An 18,122-nucleotide genomic window follows, 5' to 3' on the forward strand; every position below is an offset into this window, starting at 1 on the left:
CATGTTGCTGCCTGCCCCTGATTCTTCAAAACTAATGCTTATCATCCAGTAGCAATACTAGGGATGAAGGGTCTAGGCCCCCGACTGGCCATCTGACACATTGGGGAAATGCCCCGTGTGGGCCAATGGCCAACAGAGCCGCACACTCCCCCAATACGCTCCAGATCCGGTGCTGCAGCCAGTGGCTGGATGTGCCCGGCTACATGCTACATGCTACACACTACACGGGCATAAAAGTGGAGCACGCAACTGCACATATACAGACGTCAGCTGCACTTATGTCATCAGACCTTAAAGCGCCAGGGCCGACAGTCTAACACTGCAAGGGTTGCACATTTATAATCACAAAAAGCAACCGGAAGAACACATTTGGTAAAAATGACACTTTTATAGGCTAAGGCTAACGCGGTACAACTCTAAATGTATAACCTTTGGAAAGCGAGCAGAGAGTTAATGTGTTTTTTTTTTTTTTTTAATCGGCTGTCACATTGTGTTTATGTTCATTTCAGCGTTGCGTTCTAGCGGGAGTAGACAGGGCGTCACCGGGCGCCGGCCCATAACCGGGGAGGGTGCGAAATTCACATTTTGTTTGTTTGGAGGAAAACAGCATCGTTCCAGCTCCAGCACCTACGGGCTACTTCGAGGAGGAGCCCAGGATTTAATCTTACGGCCCAGCTGTTTTATTTAGAAATGAGCAGCTATTTGCAGTTAGAGCTCCATCCACTTCTCTTAATCATCCGCAGCACGTGGGACAATAGATTAACGGGGGGGGTTTGATGAGAAGCCGGTGGCTTTGTGGAATGTCCCAGGCTTTTAATCATCGAATATATCGCAGATTTATTCTGGGAGAATATCGTTCATGTGGTTCCTTTGTTATATTGCCACAATTTTATTTGCATAAATGTGTTTTTTAGTTGCAATGCTTTCTTATACAATTCACAACTAAGCACATCATCCAATCTATCCGTCAGCGATCTTACAGCACATCCCTTCTGTAATAACCATCTCCCAGAATTTCTGGTCACCCCAGGGGAGGCGAGTCTGATGCAGTGACGAATCGTGCACATTGCCAGTTAATTGTATTATTTTGTGGCCCCCCCCGTAAAGTGACGCTGTACCCATTCCTTGGAATTCCCTAACCCCTTCTTATCAGACCAGTGATAGATCCGGAGCCTGGTCTCGGGAGGGGCACTCACACTAACATAACCCGACACAGACACCAAGACATTCACACATACTCACGCACAACCAGACACACACACTAACAAATCCAGACACTCACACCAACACACACAGACACCGAGACACTCACACATACTCAAACACAGCCACTCACTGTAACAACCATACACTAACAAATCCAAACACTTACAGACACCGAGACACACACACATACTCAAACACCGCCACTCACACTTACTGCAACACAACCATACACTGAAAAATCCAAACACTTACAGACACCCACACATACTGAAGCACAACCAGACACACACACACTAACAAATCCAGAAACTCACACCAACACACAGACACCAAGACACACATACTCAAACACAGCCACTCACACTCACTGTAACACAACCAGATATACACATTAACAAATCCACTTACACCAACAGCAAGACATTCACACATACTCAAACACAACCACTCACTGTAACAATCCGACACACTAATAAATCCAGACACAATGTGACTTCATTGATGCCTGCCTCCTCCTGGAAATTAGGGACATAGGAGGTAAGTTAAGTACCCAGGACTTATCCCTTTATTCTGATATCGTCCTGAATTTCGGAGGGGACAATTGCCCCATTGCCCCATTGCCCCTCCCCTGCATCAGACTTCCTACAACTTTCAAAATTCAAAAACACCCAAGAAACATGTAATATGTCCCCCTTAACAACCATCCCCTGCATTCTAGAAGAAGCCATACATTCTTCCATGCTTGAGGCCGCTAGGTTACTTACATCATCAGCAGTCCCTCGGCTTCTGCCTCATTCCTCTTTAACCTCCTATTAGATTTAAAGTGAGCTTCCATTTACATTATCCTGTTTAAAGGCCACCACCCTTAAAAGAAATAACCAAGTCTTGATATACTTGCCATGTTTCAGATTTGTTAATTATCTTTGAAGAACAGAGCTAGAAATCTTGTGTTAAATTCCATAAAAACTAACACTTTATTACAAAAGTACCGTTGATTGCTATCCATTCTCTTGGCTAACACTGTACTAATTGGCTTTTAGGATTCATCATAGAGGGAGCTAAATAGGTTCAGGGTAGAGGAGACTAGGCATGTAAGGCTGAGGGCCAAGACAGAGTAGCAGCTCATGGACCTGGTACATAAGCCAAGACACGTGTCACTATACATATACTGAGGGCCCATGGGGACCAACAACAAGTGGAGCTTGTTTATGGCGATTTAAACTCTTGGCCCTGCCTATGGGATAGGGGCCCATACATCGCATCTGGCTCAGCCTTTCCAACTGAGCTCAATGCACAATCCAGTTCTGTCAGCGCTTGGCTGCATAAACAGGGATACAGAAAGCAGCCATTGTTGGAAGAAATTCAACCTAAATACCAGACCGCATGTTATTCTCGTAGCCATTTATGGAACTGAAAATGGTGGCAGCCTTGGGACAAAATCCCCCTATCAACATGGCAGCACATGCTATCAACGGTCTTCCTTCGGCCGAACTACAGAAAGAAAATATAGAGCACCAAAAACTATAGAGTTTTGTCTTGCCTGTGAATTCCCATGATAGCATACAAATTGTGCCTGCTGGCAGGGACGGCAAGGAATACACTGGTCCCTTAAGCGGTGCTCCTATTTTAGTTTTTATACATATCAGTTTTGTATTATACAGTTCTATGCTTCTTGGCAAGCATCCTTGTGCTTAAATGGATACACATACAGCCTACAAAGTTGCTTCACGATAATAAAACATTCAACTCTGGATCAATTAATCAATTTATTTTTTGTTAGAAAAAATATATTAAGAAATACAATTAAAACAAATGGCGGAAAGCACATTTTAAATAAACACTTTATCACAAAAGCATTATTTTTGCTAATTTGGTAAAGGAACGTAGTAATCTGTAAACGTGGTTCATGGAAAGATAGCGTCTGAACAGTTCAGATTCTCAATGACATCACAAAAATGCATTTATAGAGCATGAGCACCTACGCTAAATTATTAACGGTCTGACGTAGAGCTCCTAACTATATATTTATTATTCATTAATTGTGGGGCAGTGGGTATCGGCGAGCCGTCACATTATATAATTATAAGTGCAAGAGTCGGACTGCATTTAGTTTCTTAGGATTAAAAAACACAACTCTACTAGTGTCAATAGGCAAAGATCATTAGGATGCCGTTATGTAGATGCTGGTAAAACAATTTGGGGGAAAACACACTGTATTACGACATTACGTAGCAGTTTAGCTGTTACATTGTACTCATTGTTTTTGTGTATTTATAAACATAGCATAAAAAAATGTGAATTATGTCAACCATCTGGATTTAAGCAAAACAGTCGACCCAATGATGTTTCCTTCACGTATTAAAAAAAAAACAAACAAAACAACAAATACTTAAAAGACCTGTAAGAAATAAGCTAACCGGCAAAGATCTGCTATGTAATGTAAATTAGCGCTACATGGATAATACATAGCACACAGCTAATGGGCACAGTAATGCATCACCGCCAGTCCAGGAGCACAGAGCTGGGGGAGACGTAGATGCATGTTGTGCGAGTAACACGCGGGTGTTGCACATACGGCTTTGCTGGTACCCATGCTACAGTAATTCCTGGACTGGCAATAATAAAGCGTTTGACCGCTAGAATATTGCATGATTCAGTGTCTGGAAAGCAAACTGTTTCATTCAAGGAAGGAATCAAGCAGAGTGCATGGCCTCTGGAATATGTCTGTGCAAGCCAGTGATGGCCACTGGCCTAGTGACACCCGGGCGAGCATAATTTACATCACGTCCTCCCTCAGGACCTGCAATCATGCAATAATGAAGCATGGTTTATTACGCATCATAAGGGTTGCCGACGTATGCCGGTTATCCATTGAAATGTTTAGGTTTATGGAGCCTGATGGGTTGTTAAAGCTTTCACCCCATTATGTCGGGGTATATCAATGCAACATCTGCCCTCCCAAGATTTACAAAAGGTGATATGTTGGTCAGGCACATGGGCACCATTACTGGGGCATGGACCATGCATTTTATTTTAATGCAGGATTGGTTGCTTGCTTATACAGGTTGTATTAGTTATATGGTAAACAGCCCCCACTGCAAGAGACGTTACTATAAAATACACTAAATGATTTGATAGAATAACGGTTCTGGTGATAAAGAATAAAAAGCTAAAGGACGCCTCTGTATGGCTAATACAGTTTGTACTTAATGCCAATGGTCGCAGAACCGGTGTCCTATGTCACAATGCACAGTTTTTACCGACATACAAGAATCTGCCAGGAGATCGTCAAACTGAGGTTTATACCAAGAAAAAAAATGTAACGCATAAAGACACTGGGCGTGAAGGTCATCAATCATCTGAAATCTGTTCTACAAAAGTTAGGTAATCACGATGTCATTTACAAATTTGCAGGGATTTTCCAGTTCTATTCTTATCAGAGGGTAAGGATCAAGGACCCCAAGTGACTACCTGCACATAGCATCCGATATTTGCCTTCATTTTTAGGTGGCTGTCGAGTTTCTAATTTTGACCAACGTTCATAAGCATTCAAATCAATCTGAAGCCAGAGGAGCTTCCACAGGTGAAAGAGACAGGATAAAAACAAACCACATGCCGAACTAAAAATATATACCTTTTTAAGTCTCTGCATGTGCAAATTATTGTACAATACATTGGCATTGAAATTGTTCTGCAGGTACGCGGCAGCAGAGGGCTGGAGGGGTTATCAAGACTCGGCCCCCTTTTGCATTTGGGGGAATAGGCGTTGTGACAATTCTATCCCCGGCTCTGGTGGGGCCGTGTCACCTGGAGGAGCTACGTTCTTTGCTGACGCAGTCATCCTGGGTGGACGTGTCCCCGTTCCCCATCCCACCACACGTTCTCCTCTTCTTTTTGCGGTGCGATATTGCTTCTGTTCCAGAGCTTGAGTCATCCTGTACAGAGAATCGAGAGTCGATATTGTAATAATAAAAAAAACAAACAAAAAAAACCAGTCACATACAAATTAAAATACCCACAATGTCCCTTTTCTGTTTCTCTCTAATGGCTCTTGGAGTAGGACAGGGGAAAGGAAACCTTTGAAGGTTATTGCTGAACTATACTATTATACTAGGAGGTGAAGTATGATGTCAGACAGTTACTACTCACCTGTGGGACACTTTTAGATGACAAAATATCACCATTTTTATATATTAAAACTAAAGATTGTAAGGACAGCTGCAGACTTCAAGTCCTCGCAGGGCTGTAACTCTCTTTGTTTTATGGTTACACTCACTATATTCTTTTTGCATCTGCAGCTTGTTTTCTGCCTGGCATTTTTTTGACCTCTACAGAGGTTATGGTCCGTTGAAAGATCGCACTTTGCAGCATTGTATTAAATTCTGGTCGAGTCCTACTTGCATATTTGTACAAAAACAGCTGTTAAGAAGCTTATTGAGGAGTTTTGAGAGATGTTTTGGAAGCGGTTAATCAGGTGACTTCTGCTTGGTGTCACCGAGCCAGCAATAGGATTTGGACGCACCACTGATCCGTCAGACTAAATCAGACTCCCAGCTGAAATGGGCATCGCCTTACAGTGATGGCATCACCTATTATCTCTGCGTGTCAGGCGGGATTACCACTCAACTCCACAATCTGCTGCAGGGAGAGAAGTACGTTTTTCACCCATGTCTCCTTTTCGTTCTGGTTTTAGTTTTTCAGACCTTACCTCAGAACCAGACTCTGAAGAACTGGAGGATGAGGAGCTGGAAGAATCACTGGACGAGTCTGAGGCGATGCCAGTGGATTCCTGTAGATCCACAGAATCCGCCAGCGCTGCGAGATCCGGGAGCTCCTGCTTCAGGATTCTAAGAGAGCGAGCAGGCACAAGAAAGAACATTACGTCATTTCCCCCAACCCACGGCAGGTTCTGACACTTCTTTATAAATGGTAAAGTATGGGTTCAATGACAACTCCAAATATTTAAATAATTAATTGGGAACAAAAAGTGATCGATATTTGAGGATGCTGTGTAAGCGACATCTTCATGATGTGGATGTTATTTGAAAGAACAAGCACCTTATTGCCATTTAAAAATGAAAAAGCATCTGACTGCTTACATCTCAACTTTGTACTGTCCTAATGGATTCAAATAAAAATACTATTTTGGGGAAAAGACCATTAATTTACTTCTGCTGCATGGAACGGGGGTGTATTTGATACATGCAACCGTCTCGTTAAAACTCCCATCTCACCTGTACCATTTTCTTGAAAGTTTTGGTCTGCCTCTAACAGTCTTGTGCCAAACCACAGGAAAGTTGGTACAGCTGGCAAAATTTTGGGTAACGGCAATAGCAGTGTCCAGGTTCAGAACAACATGCCACCAGCCACCTGAAGACAGAGAGTCTTAGTCACTTTAAGAGCAATGAATCAATCCCGGACTCGCGCGTTCCTTGGATCATCCTATCCAGAGATTGGAGGAACCATCGCAAACAACACAAATGTACATATTGCAAACAAAGTGGACAAAGTCTGGAAGCAAAAATGTCAGAAATCCAAGTGAGTGATGGGTTTAAGCTTGTGAGTTTTAACATGCATGTGTGTGTGATTTTGCTGCTCTCACTGCATGACTTTCACATACTTTGAGTCTGTTTTCTGTGTGGTGTTTGTTCACCAAACAGATGGAATATTTCTTCTCACCATAAAATATGCACTTGGAGTATCTGGCTGGCCACTGACAACGCAGGGTTAAAGATCAGAAATATTTGAATGACATCCCAGGGAATCCACCCAACCACTCACCTTTCTTTCTCTGAACCAACAGCGGGCTGGGGAAATGGGGGCACATGTGCCGCACCTCCCCTTGGAACCTATATCATTAAAAAGAAGAGGTTCATGCTGCTGCCCCCAGGATAGCTGGGCAATTAAACATGGGGTTCAATGTAAAGCAAAAAAAAACAAAAACAAAAACACAGATTCTAGCGGAGATGCCCATTTACCTGGCACAAACACGGTCTCTCCCGGCTTCTGTAAAATCTCCAGTGGTTTGAATTCAGCCGGCCAGGTTGGAAGCAGCGTGCGTGGATAGATGACATTAAACCAGGTGATGGCCTCATCCTGTTGGTTGCCCCCCTCCTCCCGTGTCACTTTGATCAATTCACGGGGTGTGCTGGTAGGAAAGAGGCACCAACGCTTGTGCCCATGAACTAAGGAGTTCCAGGCGCTGGTGCCTAGCGGGTCAATGTGAATTCCAGTTCCAGAGCGCTGAGGACCCATCACAAACCACCTAAAGAAAAGAAACATACATGAAGTTTAGCTATTGCATTTTGTTAATCCAGTACAATATGCATAAATAAAAATACTACTATACAGCATGGTATATAGGAATAATTATTTTCCGAAGGCTGCAGCAAGAGCCATTTATACTGGAATAAACAAAGGGAGGCAAAAGTGTAATTCCAAGGGACCACAGCAAATTCTACTTTTGACAACTTTTAGGTAAACCGTCACAACCACAGCTTTTAGCTTGGTAACTATTTGTGTTACTTTGTAACAAGCTGATATATATATATATATATATATAATGAAAACAGAACTGTACCTGTATGGAGGACGTCGTTTCTCACCCGCATACTGGAAGAGATCATCCCGAAAATACTTTGGCACCACATAATCGTCCAGCAGCTTTTTCCTCTTTGGATGCTCTCCATAGCTGCTGTCAAATATGTACAAAGGACTGTCATCTCGCGTTCCCTCCATGTAGTCTATGTAATATTTCATCTTCATTTTAACAGAGTAACCATCATTGTCCTCCCCGCACTTAAACTTCTGGTTGCGGTACTTGCGTTTAAGCCTTTCCAGCGTCCATTTTTCATGGGCTGGCCAGCCAGCTTGGGCATTTAGGATCACTACCGGTTTATATGGCTTCTCGTATCGCTCGATGAATTCCTCCAGCGTGAGCTGGGCGGCATCCGCACGCTCAACATTATCCTGTACAGAGAAGAAACGTACGGACCATGTATTCATAAGTTCAACGGTCAACAACTAAGGCCGATACGTAGCCAAAAGCAAACCCTTAAAAGTTTAATTTAGGATCAATACTTCCTACGGAAACAATAAACATGGGTAGGATCTTTTTTGTAGAGAGTGTTGAGTGCCTTCTGTCATCCGTTACTCTCTTCTACAAGGATCCCAAGCATCTTTAAATGGTGTCGCACCACTGCTTGGGTCACTTTTCATCTTTAAGGCTCTATATCCTCATCGAGGTGTTAACTTACTATTGTAAGAGTCCCCCATAAACCAAAATTAAGCTTTCAGGCAAAGCGTATACATTTTCCTATTATTACCATTAAATGGACTTACTATAATGATTTGGGGGGGGGAATGCTTATTTGATGCACTTATATACATGCATTAACAGTGTTTCTGGATTTATTTGGGGGAAAACTGATGTTTCCAACAGGTGGTACTTTATTTCCTGACATTCTCACCAGTCTAATATTCACGCTATCAAAACTTTACTTTCGTTCCACGTATACTGTAATCTTGAAACCATTTCCTAGCCATCTTTCTGCCCATGGCCAGCAAAGCCCCCAGCGCCAGGTGGCCCCGATCCCGCCAGCTCCCCACGCACTCAAATTAAATGATTTAGTTCAGGATATAAACTATAGGCCTCTAACAAAGAACAAAAAAAAAGCTGGCTTCCAAAACCCTCTGCATGGCTAGTAAATCCTGATGGGACATGCCGTCCCTGTCTTGTCAATGGGGACTTATTACAGCCTCCCTCACATACATGTATGTATGTATGTATGTGTGTATATATATATATATATACTGTGGGATTTCGCCTCCTCTGGTGTCAGCCTGCACTCCATCCCAAACTGTGGTACCCGGACAGGAAGCCAGCATCCATCTTCTTTTATCTCCCTCCTCCCCCTCCATGTAGCCCCCCGCACACAGGCATGCGTCTCACCCGTACGCTGCTTGGGCTCAGGCGGTAAACCTCTGCGTAGTTGTGCCGGCACCAGTCTTGGGAGTCCTTGAGCTCAGGCCTAGCAGAGCGCTTCGCCTCCTTGATTCTTTTCTTACTCTTGTGGTTCATCCCTGAATTTCTCCGTTCCGGTCACTTCTTAGTTCCGGTAACCGAGCACACCGCTCTTCTCCAGAAGCTTCACGGTAACTCCTCCCCGCCGCTCTCTATTGGTGGAATGAACCCAGGAAGCTCAAAGATGTCCGCTGTGGAGCGACCGGGCGTCCATCTTAGAAAGGGCAGACTATTATACGCGCTGAAGGACTGACATACTAAACAAGGTCAAGTGTTTTTTTATATTTATACTAGAAGGCATTTTCACTGCTGTATTTATGAGCCAGAAGTTGTATTCTCCGTCTAATATCGCACCCAATATTGAGTTTGCAATTTTTTCCCAATTATTTACTACTGATGCGTAACAAGTTAGTGTGCCTCTAGCAACATGGCGTCGGTCATTCCACCCTCCCCTTTTACGTAATTAGAATGCGACTTCACGGTATCCCACGTGTTTAGATAACGGGATACAATGTCTTTCTCCCCGTTAATAATGAGTCAAAACGATAACCAACGGGTTGTGGTCCGAGAATATATATTCCGAGAGGAAGAGGAGGAGGGTCTGGAAGAAGAGAAAGGAGAACTTCGAGTGTCCATCCCTGAGGTGCCTCATCACATCGGCCGTGCCATGGTCTACGTGCAGATCGGCAGGCGCAGCTTTAACCATGACATTGCCGTTAAGGAGTTGTACCAGTAGGGATAGAATAGCAAATTAACCAGCAACCCGAACAAAATAAGGGTGGATTTCATTTTAAAGATAAGCGCAGATACTATCAAGGCCTGACCCAAGTCCGTGCTGCCCCTCCTGGCACTGCCATCCTTACTAAAGGAGCGCCAGGAAATGACGTCATAACCCAGCGTTCTGTGTCTTATGGGGCTTCAGGTTAATCGGTGCCCCTACATTCCTGCCTTTTAATATATATATATATATATATATATATATATATATATATATATATAGTGATTTATAGGTACAATGAAATTCACATAAAAAAAATAACCTTGCATATTGTTTTTGAGAGTTGCAATTAGTGCATCATTTAATGCTGCCTTCAAAAAGAAATCATTAGATGGCTGACCCTTAAAATAATTGCCAGTGATGCGTTACTATACCATTCTATGCGGATCTGTGATAAATAAGACAGTATTGAATAAGTTAGGATTTCTGTCAGTCAGCACATACATTTGGATGGCTTCCTTTGAGATTGATCCATGTTGGCAGGAGAGTCTTTTATTTCAACTCGCTTGGTTTGCAGTTCATTGCAAGAAGAGCTGAGATTGCCCTGCATACTGTATAGTTCAATAGGTTAGGAGAATTGTGAAGACATTTCACTCGTTTAACGCTACATGATAGAGGGCAAACAGATTCTTGGTGCCAAAGGATAACCCTCGTAATGTATAGTGAAGTCAGGGAATTGAAACCACAGCTCTCCAATCTTGGATCTTGTGACCTAAATTTGTCCTTTATATTGGTTATGCTCCGTAATAAATATTCTGTTTTTGTTTTTTCAGGTACTGGATTCCCAGCATGGGATGCATGTTTGGCCTTGTGCTTTGGTGCTTGCGCAGTACGCGTGGTTTCACCGCCAAATTCTTAGAGGCAAGATGATTTTGGAGGTAATCCAGGCGTATATGTCCAAATATTCTCCTCTGGCCATTTCAAGATTTATTTCTTTTTTTGGCCTGAAAGCAGGTTAAAAAGTAAAAAGTTGGGGGGGGGTCAGGATTTACTTACTTGTCTTGAACCCTTCCTTATTCTAAGGTTTTCACCAAGAGAGTCGGCAGCTAAAATAGGTGTTTGGCTTCAGCGGCCTCATGGATTTGGTGGCAATTTCTGCTGCCTTACCTCACACATACACTCATGATTAGCTGCCATATCATCCAAAAACAAATTTGTTTAAATTTGGCTCCAAATTGGGTGGATGTTTTTAATGTGTATTAAGTACTATTCATTAAAAGTAATGGATGTATTTGGGGGGGGGGGGCAGGCAAACCTTTGAAGACATGTTGAAGACCTGTTTAGGTAAATGATTATTTTCTGTATCAAACGCTGTCGCGCACGTCCGTTGCGATAGCCTAAATTCCCATATTATTATTTTGATTGTTTGCGTTTGTACCATTTTGTCCCAGATCGGAGCTGGCGTTAGTCTTCCTGGTGTTCTGGCAGCAAAGTGTGGGGCTGCGAAGGTGGTTTTATCAGATTCAGCCGAGATGCCCCGGTGTTTGGAGAACTGTCGCCGGAGCTGCGAACAAAATGATATTGTTGGAGTCCCGGTTATTGGACTGACATGGGGAGAAATATCGCCCGATCTGCTCGATCTACCGCCTGTTGATGTTATTCTGGGATCTGACGTCTTTTATGAACCAAAAGGTAACAGATAGAGCGTGTACGTTTTGAAGAAGCCTGTAGCAATCAAGCAATGTCTTTATGGTGTGTTTTAATCCCAATGCTTCATTAGATTTTGAAGATATCTTGATGACTGTGCGTTTTCTAATGGAAAGAAATCCACTCGCCCAATTTTGGACAACCTATCAAGTCAGAAGGTACTTTTGTTATTTTTCTTTGTTTCTTTTTTGGAGGGGGTTATAAGATACATGCTCCAAGAAATGCAAAAGGTGGGTAAACTGAACCTGGCCTGGTTTGTAGAGCTGATGAATGAGCCAAGTTGGCTCAACCTAAGCAAACACGGGTTATTGTCCATGTTCAGGACACCGTGACGACCCATTGCCGGATAGGAAGGGAATGGGTTGGCCAGACTGAACCCAGCCATTATCTTTATAGAAAAGTAATCATATAAATGATATTAGCTAAAGAATATTAATGTAATCGACATGTTAATCAACAATTTAAAATATAATTAACCATATTAAGAACACTTGTCAAGAAACATCCACAGGAAGCAGTAAAATACACTTCTAGTCCTGTACAATTCTAGCATTATATCATAATAAAATAGAAAACAAACACGTATATATCAGTTTTTGAAAACTCTGATGGTTACTTATTGTGTTTATGTTTAAGAGTTTACGAGTATTGATGCTGCCCTGCAGGATGGAGTCTGCACATCACTTACAGCCTCCCTGTGCCATGCGCCAGCCCCCCACTTACACATCACTGCTATCACACACACACACATTCATTCATTCTCATATACTGATTCACAGATGCTCATTCATCCCCTCATTCACAGATGCTCATTCATCCCCTCATTCACAGATGCTCATTCATCCCCTCATTCACAGATGCTCATTCATCCCCTCATTCACAGATGCTCATTCATCCCCTCATTCACAGATACTAATCATTCACACTCATTCATTCCCTCAATCATGCATAGTCATTCATACATCCTCCCTCACCCCCTTACCTGAACTGCAGATTTCCCTGTGCCGCTCACAGACATCCGCAGGGGCCGCTGTTTCCCTTTGCGTTGCTTGCACTCTGTGAGAACAACTTCTCTTGTCCCTCCCGGGGAGTCATGTGATGTGAATTCACGTCACTCCGCTGGCTTCCTGCTTCCCCCGGGCGGCACAAGAGACGGCAGAGGTAAGCAGCAGCAATTGCCACCCCGCCCAGGATTTTTGGCCATTTTCTGTTTTTGGGAAATTTGCCCATCACGCCATTTTTGGCCGATATGTGCAGAGCCTTTGTGCACACCATAGGAACAATCTCATGCTCCAGTATAATGCATAGTTACGTCGGTGAGATTTCTTTAGTCTTCCCATCCTTTAAATTATGTTATAGAGGGCCAGCTGCCCTTCATAATTTATAGTAAAGTAACGGGGAAAGCACAACTCTACTGCCAACTCTCCCTTTAGTGAATAATGTATTTTAGTGGTAGTCAGTGGAGTGGAAATGACCAAAAACCTTTTAGGAATTTTTTTTGGCAGCACGTGATATTGCGTACCATTAACTTGTAACGTGTTCATATGATTTTGGGAATATTTTTCCCCAGTGCCGACTGGTCTATCGAGTCTCTGCTCTACAAATGGAACCTAAAGTGTACCCATGTTCCTCTCAACACGTTTAATGCCGATAAACAAGGTCTTGCTGGATCTGATCTTCCTGGAAGGCACACCGTGCAAATGTTAATTATCATGTTAGATGAAGAGGCTGCCAGAGGATAAATTTGTTTTGCTGCATGTTTATACCTCGTTATTTACCCTCATAAATACTTGCATCTGTATTTTAAATGCCTATGAAATCTGGTTATCACCTTTAATATTTCACTAGAATCCGCTTTGTGTTTACACAGAGCCTATCCCTTTCACCCCCCACTGCATTGCAAGACACATTAGATTTATTCCCCCTCATTAAAGGCAGCAGCGGAGTATTTTCATAAACATTTTCAGGACGTTAACCTGTTTAAAGATATAGAGGTGAAAGGTGTTCACCTTATTTCCCTGGGCCTACCCAGAATCCCTTGCGGTTATGGCAGCACCACAAGCCTTCTTGTGTGTCTATTTGCTTTACGTGGAAGGGTTTTCCATCACCATAATTCTTATTGGTATTTAAAGAATAGCTGTATGGATTATGCAGGGAGCTTATATTTGCACCCATATCCTTTTTGCCAGTACCTTCCTAAACGCCATTTTCAAGGTTATATTTTTAAGTTATTGTATATAGGATATTTTACATTTTGGAGTATTTTGTATATAAAACAGTTTTTGTGCATATTTGGTCATTCTCTTGAATAAAATTTTTGGCATACAGCTAGCCTGTGAGGTCCAAGGTTACATTCACATCCCTGGGCAAATATTGGATGTTTCATTTTGTATATCATATAGATGTGTGGACACAAGAGAAGTTGTTTGCACAGTACGAGCAACACAGGGAAGCAGTAGGGCCCCTGCAGAATTCTGCGAGGTAGGGGATGGCAGAGGTTGTACTAGTGAGAATGCAGGATTAAGGGAATGAATATGAATAGCAGAGCATAGGGAGGCTCCAATGTTAACAATTATATATATATTTTGTCCAATTTTGGCATGTTACTTTCATTAAGTGTTTCTTTTGTAAAGGTGGTGTGTGTGGGGGTCATTTTCAGCCAAGCAAATGGTGAATTTTTGGTTCAGGTCCAGAATTTTAGTGCATCCCTAGCTTATTCACTAAATAGAGTTGGCAAACATGAATTCCCTATACATTAAGGGCCACCTCCAAGTGTCTTTGCAAGAACAGCTGAGCCAATTTAGACATACTTTACACAGCACCATGTAACCAGGGCAGACACTTTATAGTAAAATCAACAAAACTACTGTTAACTCCCACCTTTACTGAATAAACTCCCATGTGCTAATCAGCAGTTTAATAGAGCACTTGCTCTTAGAGTAGAATAGTTAGCGAACAGGTCATCTTTAGTTGGCTTGTATGCGACCCCAGTACAGTGTAAAGGGCTGTATGAATAAGCGATAGATCAGACTGTGCTTGCAGACCGGAGACCACAGATTTTGTAAAGAAAATTTTATTAACTACAGAAACAGTGGTTATAGTACAGAATGTTAGAGCCAGAAGATCAGTACATACATAGGAATGACACCTGCTTTTAACATTATAAATGCTTACATTTACCATGTTTAAGAGGTTGTTTCTCATCAGCTAGATGTGCTCACTGTATGCTCCATTATTTATATGCAAGGCCCGGGCGACTGGAAGTGCAGTTGTCAGGCATTCTAACAAACTGGACAGCCATTTGTTTTTCTGCACGACAAGGCAGCGTTACACAGGAGCAATCAGGAGAAAACAGGAAACAGCCAAGCACTCTGCACTGCAACACGCCACCTTAACAGCTAACCAGCATAACTCAACTGCTACACAACTGCGCCTAGTGCACAAAAATACACAAGAGAAGAGATTAGAGTTGTAGTCAAATAAAAACACTCCCTTGCAACATTGTCACATTAACATCCCATACAAGACTTGGGTGATCTGATAGCAGTTAAAATATTACATAGAAGAAAATTGACATTTTAAGAACAGATCAATGGTTGACCAATCCTTGGTAAGGCTATCAGTCCAGGTACAGTTCAGCGAAGCCTCTAATATACCTTTTCCCCACCCGCTTTATAAACACTTTATGAACTGAAAAGAATTACCTCAAAATATCCAAGCCAATAATGAAATCTGTAGTCGCTCACATCACTAAATTACAAGAAATTTTTAACAGCAACATAATGGCACAGAGAATGTAAAGTCTGCCACAGGGTTCAAATTATACAATAAAAAAATTTATTCAACAAAAGAAATCATACAAATAACCACCTTTTCGGTAGCTGTTGCTTGCTCCATTTTTTTCCGTGGGCCGAAGGATTACTGAACGATTATCACCACAGTGATGTCCAGTGTGTTGGTTTCTTTATGAGGAATCTGGTGATGTGAGAAGAAAAAGACAATGAGAACGGGAAAACGTTGTAACGAGTGGCTGCTGCCTTCAGGTTAAAGACAGCGAGGCAAGTTCTGAGTGTTTTAAGCGGCACAGATGGTAAATTACCGTCCATTACACTTGAAACATACTGGAGATTTTTTGCTACAACATGTTTCAGAGTCAAGGTAGAGAATGACCTTCAAATACATGTATTGGGGCAGAACTAGATGTGGTGCTTTGATTGTGTGAAGGAATTGAACCATTGCTGAAAGAAACAGTTAAATTAAAGACACACTATCCTTTATAAAAGTGAATTTCCATAGAGACTGGTGAACGTTATTTGCTGCTCACACAATTCGCAAGTCTTTAGTTTTAATGTACACAGGACGCTATAGACATGAATTATGTAGACCCGCCAAATAGTGTCTGCAGTTGTGATAAGCTACACATTCCAGGACTGTGTCATCTATACAATAGTAAACTTAGTCCAGAAGATCCAGGATAGTGCATCTTTAACATCAGACACAAACCTGCTCCAATACACACCCACAGAAACTGGTCCCTGGAGGATCAGGAAAAACCACTTAATATCTGCAATACAGCCCAATACTCCTTAAGCAACTGGAGCCCGCAGCTTTGAGGGGAAAATGCAGATATTGGTTTAAACAGTCATTGAAAGGACACCCCAATATACAGCACAGCATCAGAACCCATCATTTAAAAACTAGATAGCTTTGCATTAACCAGAAGTCCACTTAACATGTTTCCCCCAGTAACTCTGCTTTAAAAAGGCCATGTTTGAAGAACCCCACAAGTAACATCCTTTACGTGGTTTAGAACTTCAAATATGGCCTCTCCGCAGATTAGCCAATTTGGTCACATCACTTTCAGCTAAAAACAAACAAACCCCCAACAAATACCACTAGGAAAAGATTTTACCTCTATCCTATGAAGACACTGCTCCTTCCTCTTCTGGAGACTTTGGGGGACTCGGGGACCTTGATTTGGATTTTGAGTGTTTTGGTGGGGGCGGAGTGGTCCTGGATCTGGACCTGGACCGGGACCGAGATCGTGATCTAGACACAGACGACGACTTGGACTTCGACCTCCGAGCAGAACGAGACTTTGAGCTGGAACGGGTCCTGGACCTGGTGCGAGAGCGTGATTTGGACCGGCTGTAACGTGACCGACTGCGAGATCTTGATCGGCTCTTGCTTCTGGACCGGCTGCGACGTCTTCTCCTTGGGCTAAAACAGAGTAACGTTAGTCCATGCTGCACATTATCTCACAGCGCAGTAGTTTTCCAGCATGTAACATATCCATAAAGGAAGTATGATTACCTAGTTACACAAGCTACTATAAATAAACCCGTATTCACACACAACATGCTGCTCAGAAGCCGTTTAAAATACCCCCAAGGGTTTCTCTTCAAGCAAAGTGTAAATGAACAGCATAATGAAGGCGGCCATTTTGGAAGGCCCACGTGGTCAGAAAAAAACCGAACTGAGACTCTCGCCACCAGTTTACACAGGGCCACGGCGAAAATTCCTTCGAAACGATCTGATCTCGCCCCCACACCGAATTACAACGTTATCGTTCAGCAAACTGTTAACAGACAATTAGCACTAACCCATCAGGTAAATCTCCCGCGACAACCGACTCATACACTTAAATTACCTTCGACTCCGACGACCGTAATCTCCGTATCTCCGTGGAGGTGGACCGCGTCGCCCATGGTGGGAGTCTGGGGGCCGCCCGTACCGGGCCATCTGCACACGCAGCTCTCTACCGTCTAACACGGCACCGTCCATGGCGTCCATCGCATCTTCAGCGTCCCGCTTGTCGTGGAAGCGAACGAAAGCGAAGCCTCGGCTTTCTTTTGTGTAGCGGTCCCGGGGAATGTAGACATCGCCGACCCGCCCGTATTTCTCGAACACTCGGCGCAGGGTCTCCGGAGAAGTTCGGTAAGTGAGATTATCCACTTTCAAAGACGTCATACCTTCGACGTCTGGAGGTGGACGGAAGTAGCTCATACTCATGAAACCGCTAAAAATTGCGATCACACGACATCAACACCAGTTAACGGAGAAAGGCCTTTACGTGGAGATGTTGGCGCAGCACACGTACACTGCTCGCCCGTTCCTCTCTTAAAGCCGTTTCACAATGCTACAAAATGGCGCCTGCGAGAAGATGGGCTTCCCGCTCTCCCCGCCCACTCTTATTTGGACCAGTTATAGTCCCGGAATAGTTAACGCACCTTGATTCGATTGGTCAAAGTCTTCCTAGTCCCCTCCTTGCCTCACCCTTTCTTCTTTGCAACATGGCGGATTACCTATCACGTATTATGATGTTGAATGTTACAAAATTGTATATATTATAAATATTATATATATATATTTATATATAATGTCAAAAAATCTCTGAAGCAATAGACCTGATGAAGAGAGTTTAACTCTTGAAAGCTTGTCTTTTAAATATTGTTAGTTAAATAAAAA

At 42.8% G+C, this 18,122-nt stretch overlaps 3 protein-coding genes across 5 annotated transcripts; 1 reads left to right on the forward strand and 2 right to left on the reverse strand.

Moving 5' to 3' along the window:
* Window positions 1-4,374: 4,374 nt before the first annotated feature.
* JMJD6 (jumonji domain containing 6, arginine demethylase and lysine hydroxylase) lies at window positions 4,375-9,382 on the reverse strand. Its single transcript, XM_053453945.1, has 6 exons — window positions 9,158-9,382; window positions 7,787-8,175; window positions 7,185-7,471; window positions 6,441-6,576; window positions 5,915-6,053; window positions 4,375-5,141 (listed from the first exon to the last, which is right to left on the reverse strand). Exons 1-6 carry the CDS (start codon window positions 9,284-9,286, stop codon window positions 5,010-5,012), a joined length of 1,212 nt encoding a protein of 403 aa, XP_053309920.1. The 5' UTR covers window positions 9,287-9,382; the 3' UTR covers window positions 4,375-5,009.
* Window positions 9,383-9,394: 12 nt separating this feature from the next.
* Window positions 9,395-13,454, forward strand: METTL23 (methyltransferase like 23). 2 transcript variants are annotated; one of them, XM_053453948.1, is made up of 5 exons: window positions 9,395-9,495; window positions 10,781-10,885; window positions 11,399-11,639; window positions 11,728-11,812; window positions 13,225-13,454. In XM_053453948.1, exons 2-5 carry the CDS (start codon window positions 10,802-10,804, stop codon window positions 13,394-13,396), a joined length of 582 nt encoding a protein of 193 aa, XP_053309923.1. In that variant the 5' UTR covers window positions 9,395-9,495; window positions 10,781-10,801; the 3' UTR covers window positions 13,397-13,454. The 2 variants fall into 2 exon arrangements, with proteins under 2 accessions (XP_053309923.1, XP_053309922.1); XM_053453947.1 differs by lacking the exon at window positions 9,395-9,495 and adding an exon at window positions 9,721-9,872.
* Window positions 13,455-14,711: 1,257 nt separating this feature from the next.
* Window positions 14,712-17,800, reverse strand: SRSF2 (serine and arginine rich splicing factor 2). 2 transcript variants are annotated; one of them, XR_008346136.1, is made up of 4 exons: window positions 17,305-17,800; window positions 16,567-16,874; window positions 15,525-15,629; window positions 14,712-15,087 (listed from the first exon to the last, which is right to left on the reverse strand). XR_008346136.1 is itself a non-coding variant. In XM_053453949.1 (3 exons), the coding sequence occupies exons 1-2, from the start codon at window positions 17,664-17,666 to the stop codon at window positions 16,574-16,576; spliced, it is 663 nt and encodes a 220-aa protein (XP_053309924.1). In that variant the 5' UTR covers window positions 17,667-17,800; the 3' UTR covers window positions 14,712-15,629; window positions 16,567-16,573. The 2 variants fall into 2 exon arrangements, 1 of the variants encoding a protein (XP_053309924.1); XM_053453949.1 differs by having other exon boundaries at window positions 14,712-15,629.
* Window positions 17,801-18,122: the final 322 nt, after the last annotated feature.

Source organism: Spea bombifrons, chromosome 13 (genome assembly GCF_027358695.1).
Source record: "Spea bombifrons isolate aSpeBom1 chromosome 13, aSpeBom1.2.pri, whole genome shotgun sequence".
Taxonomy (NCBI): Eukaryota; Metazoa; Chordata; class Amphibia; order Anura; family Pelobatidae; genus Spea; species Spea bombifrons.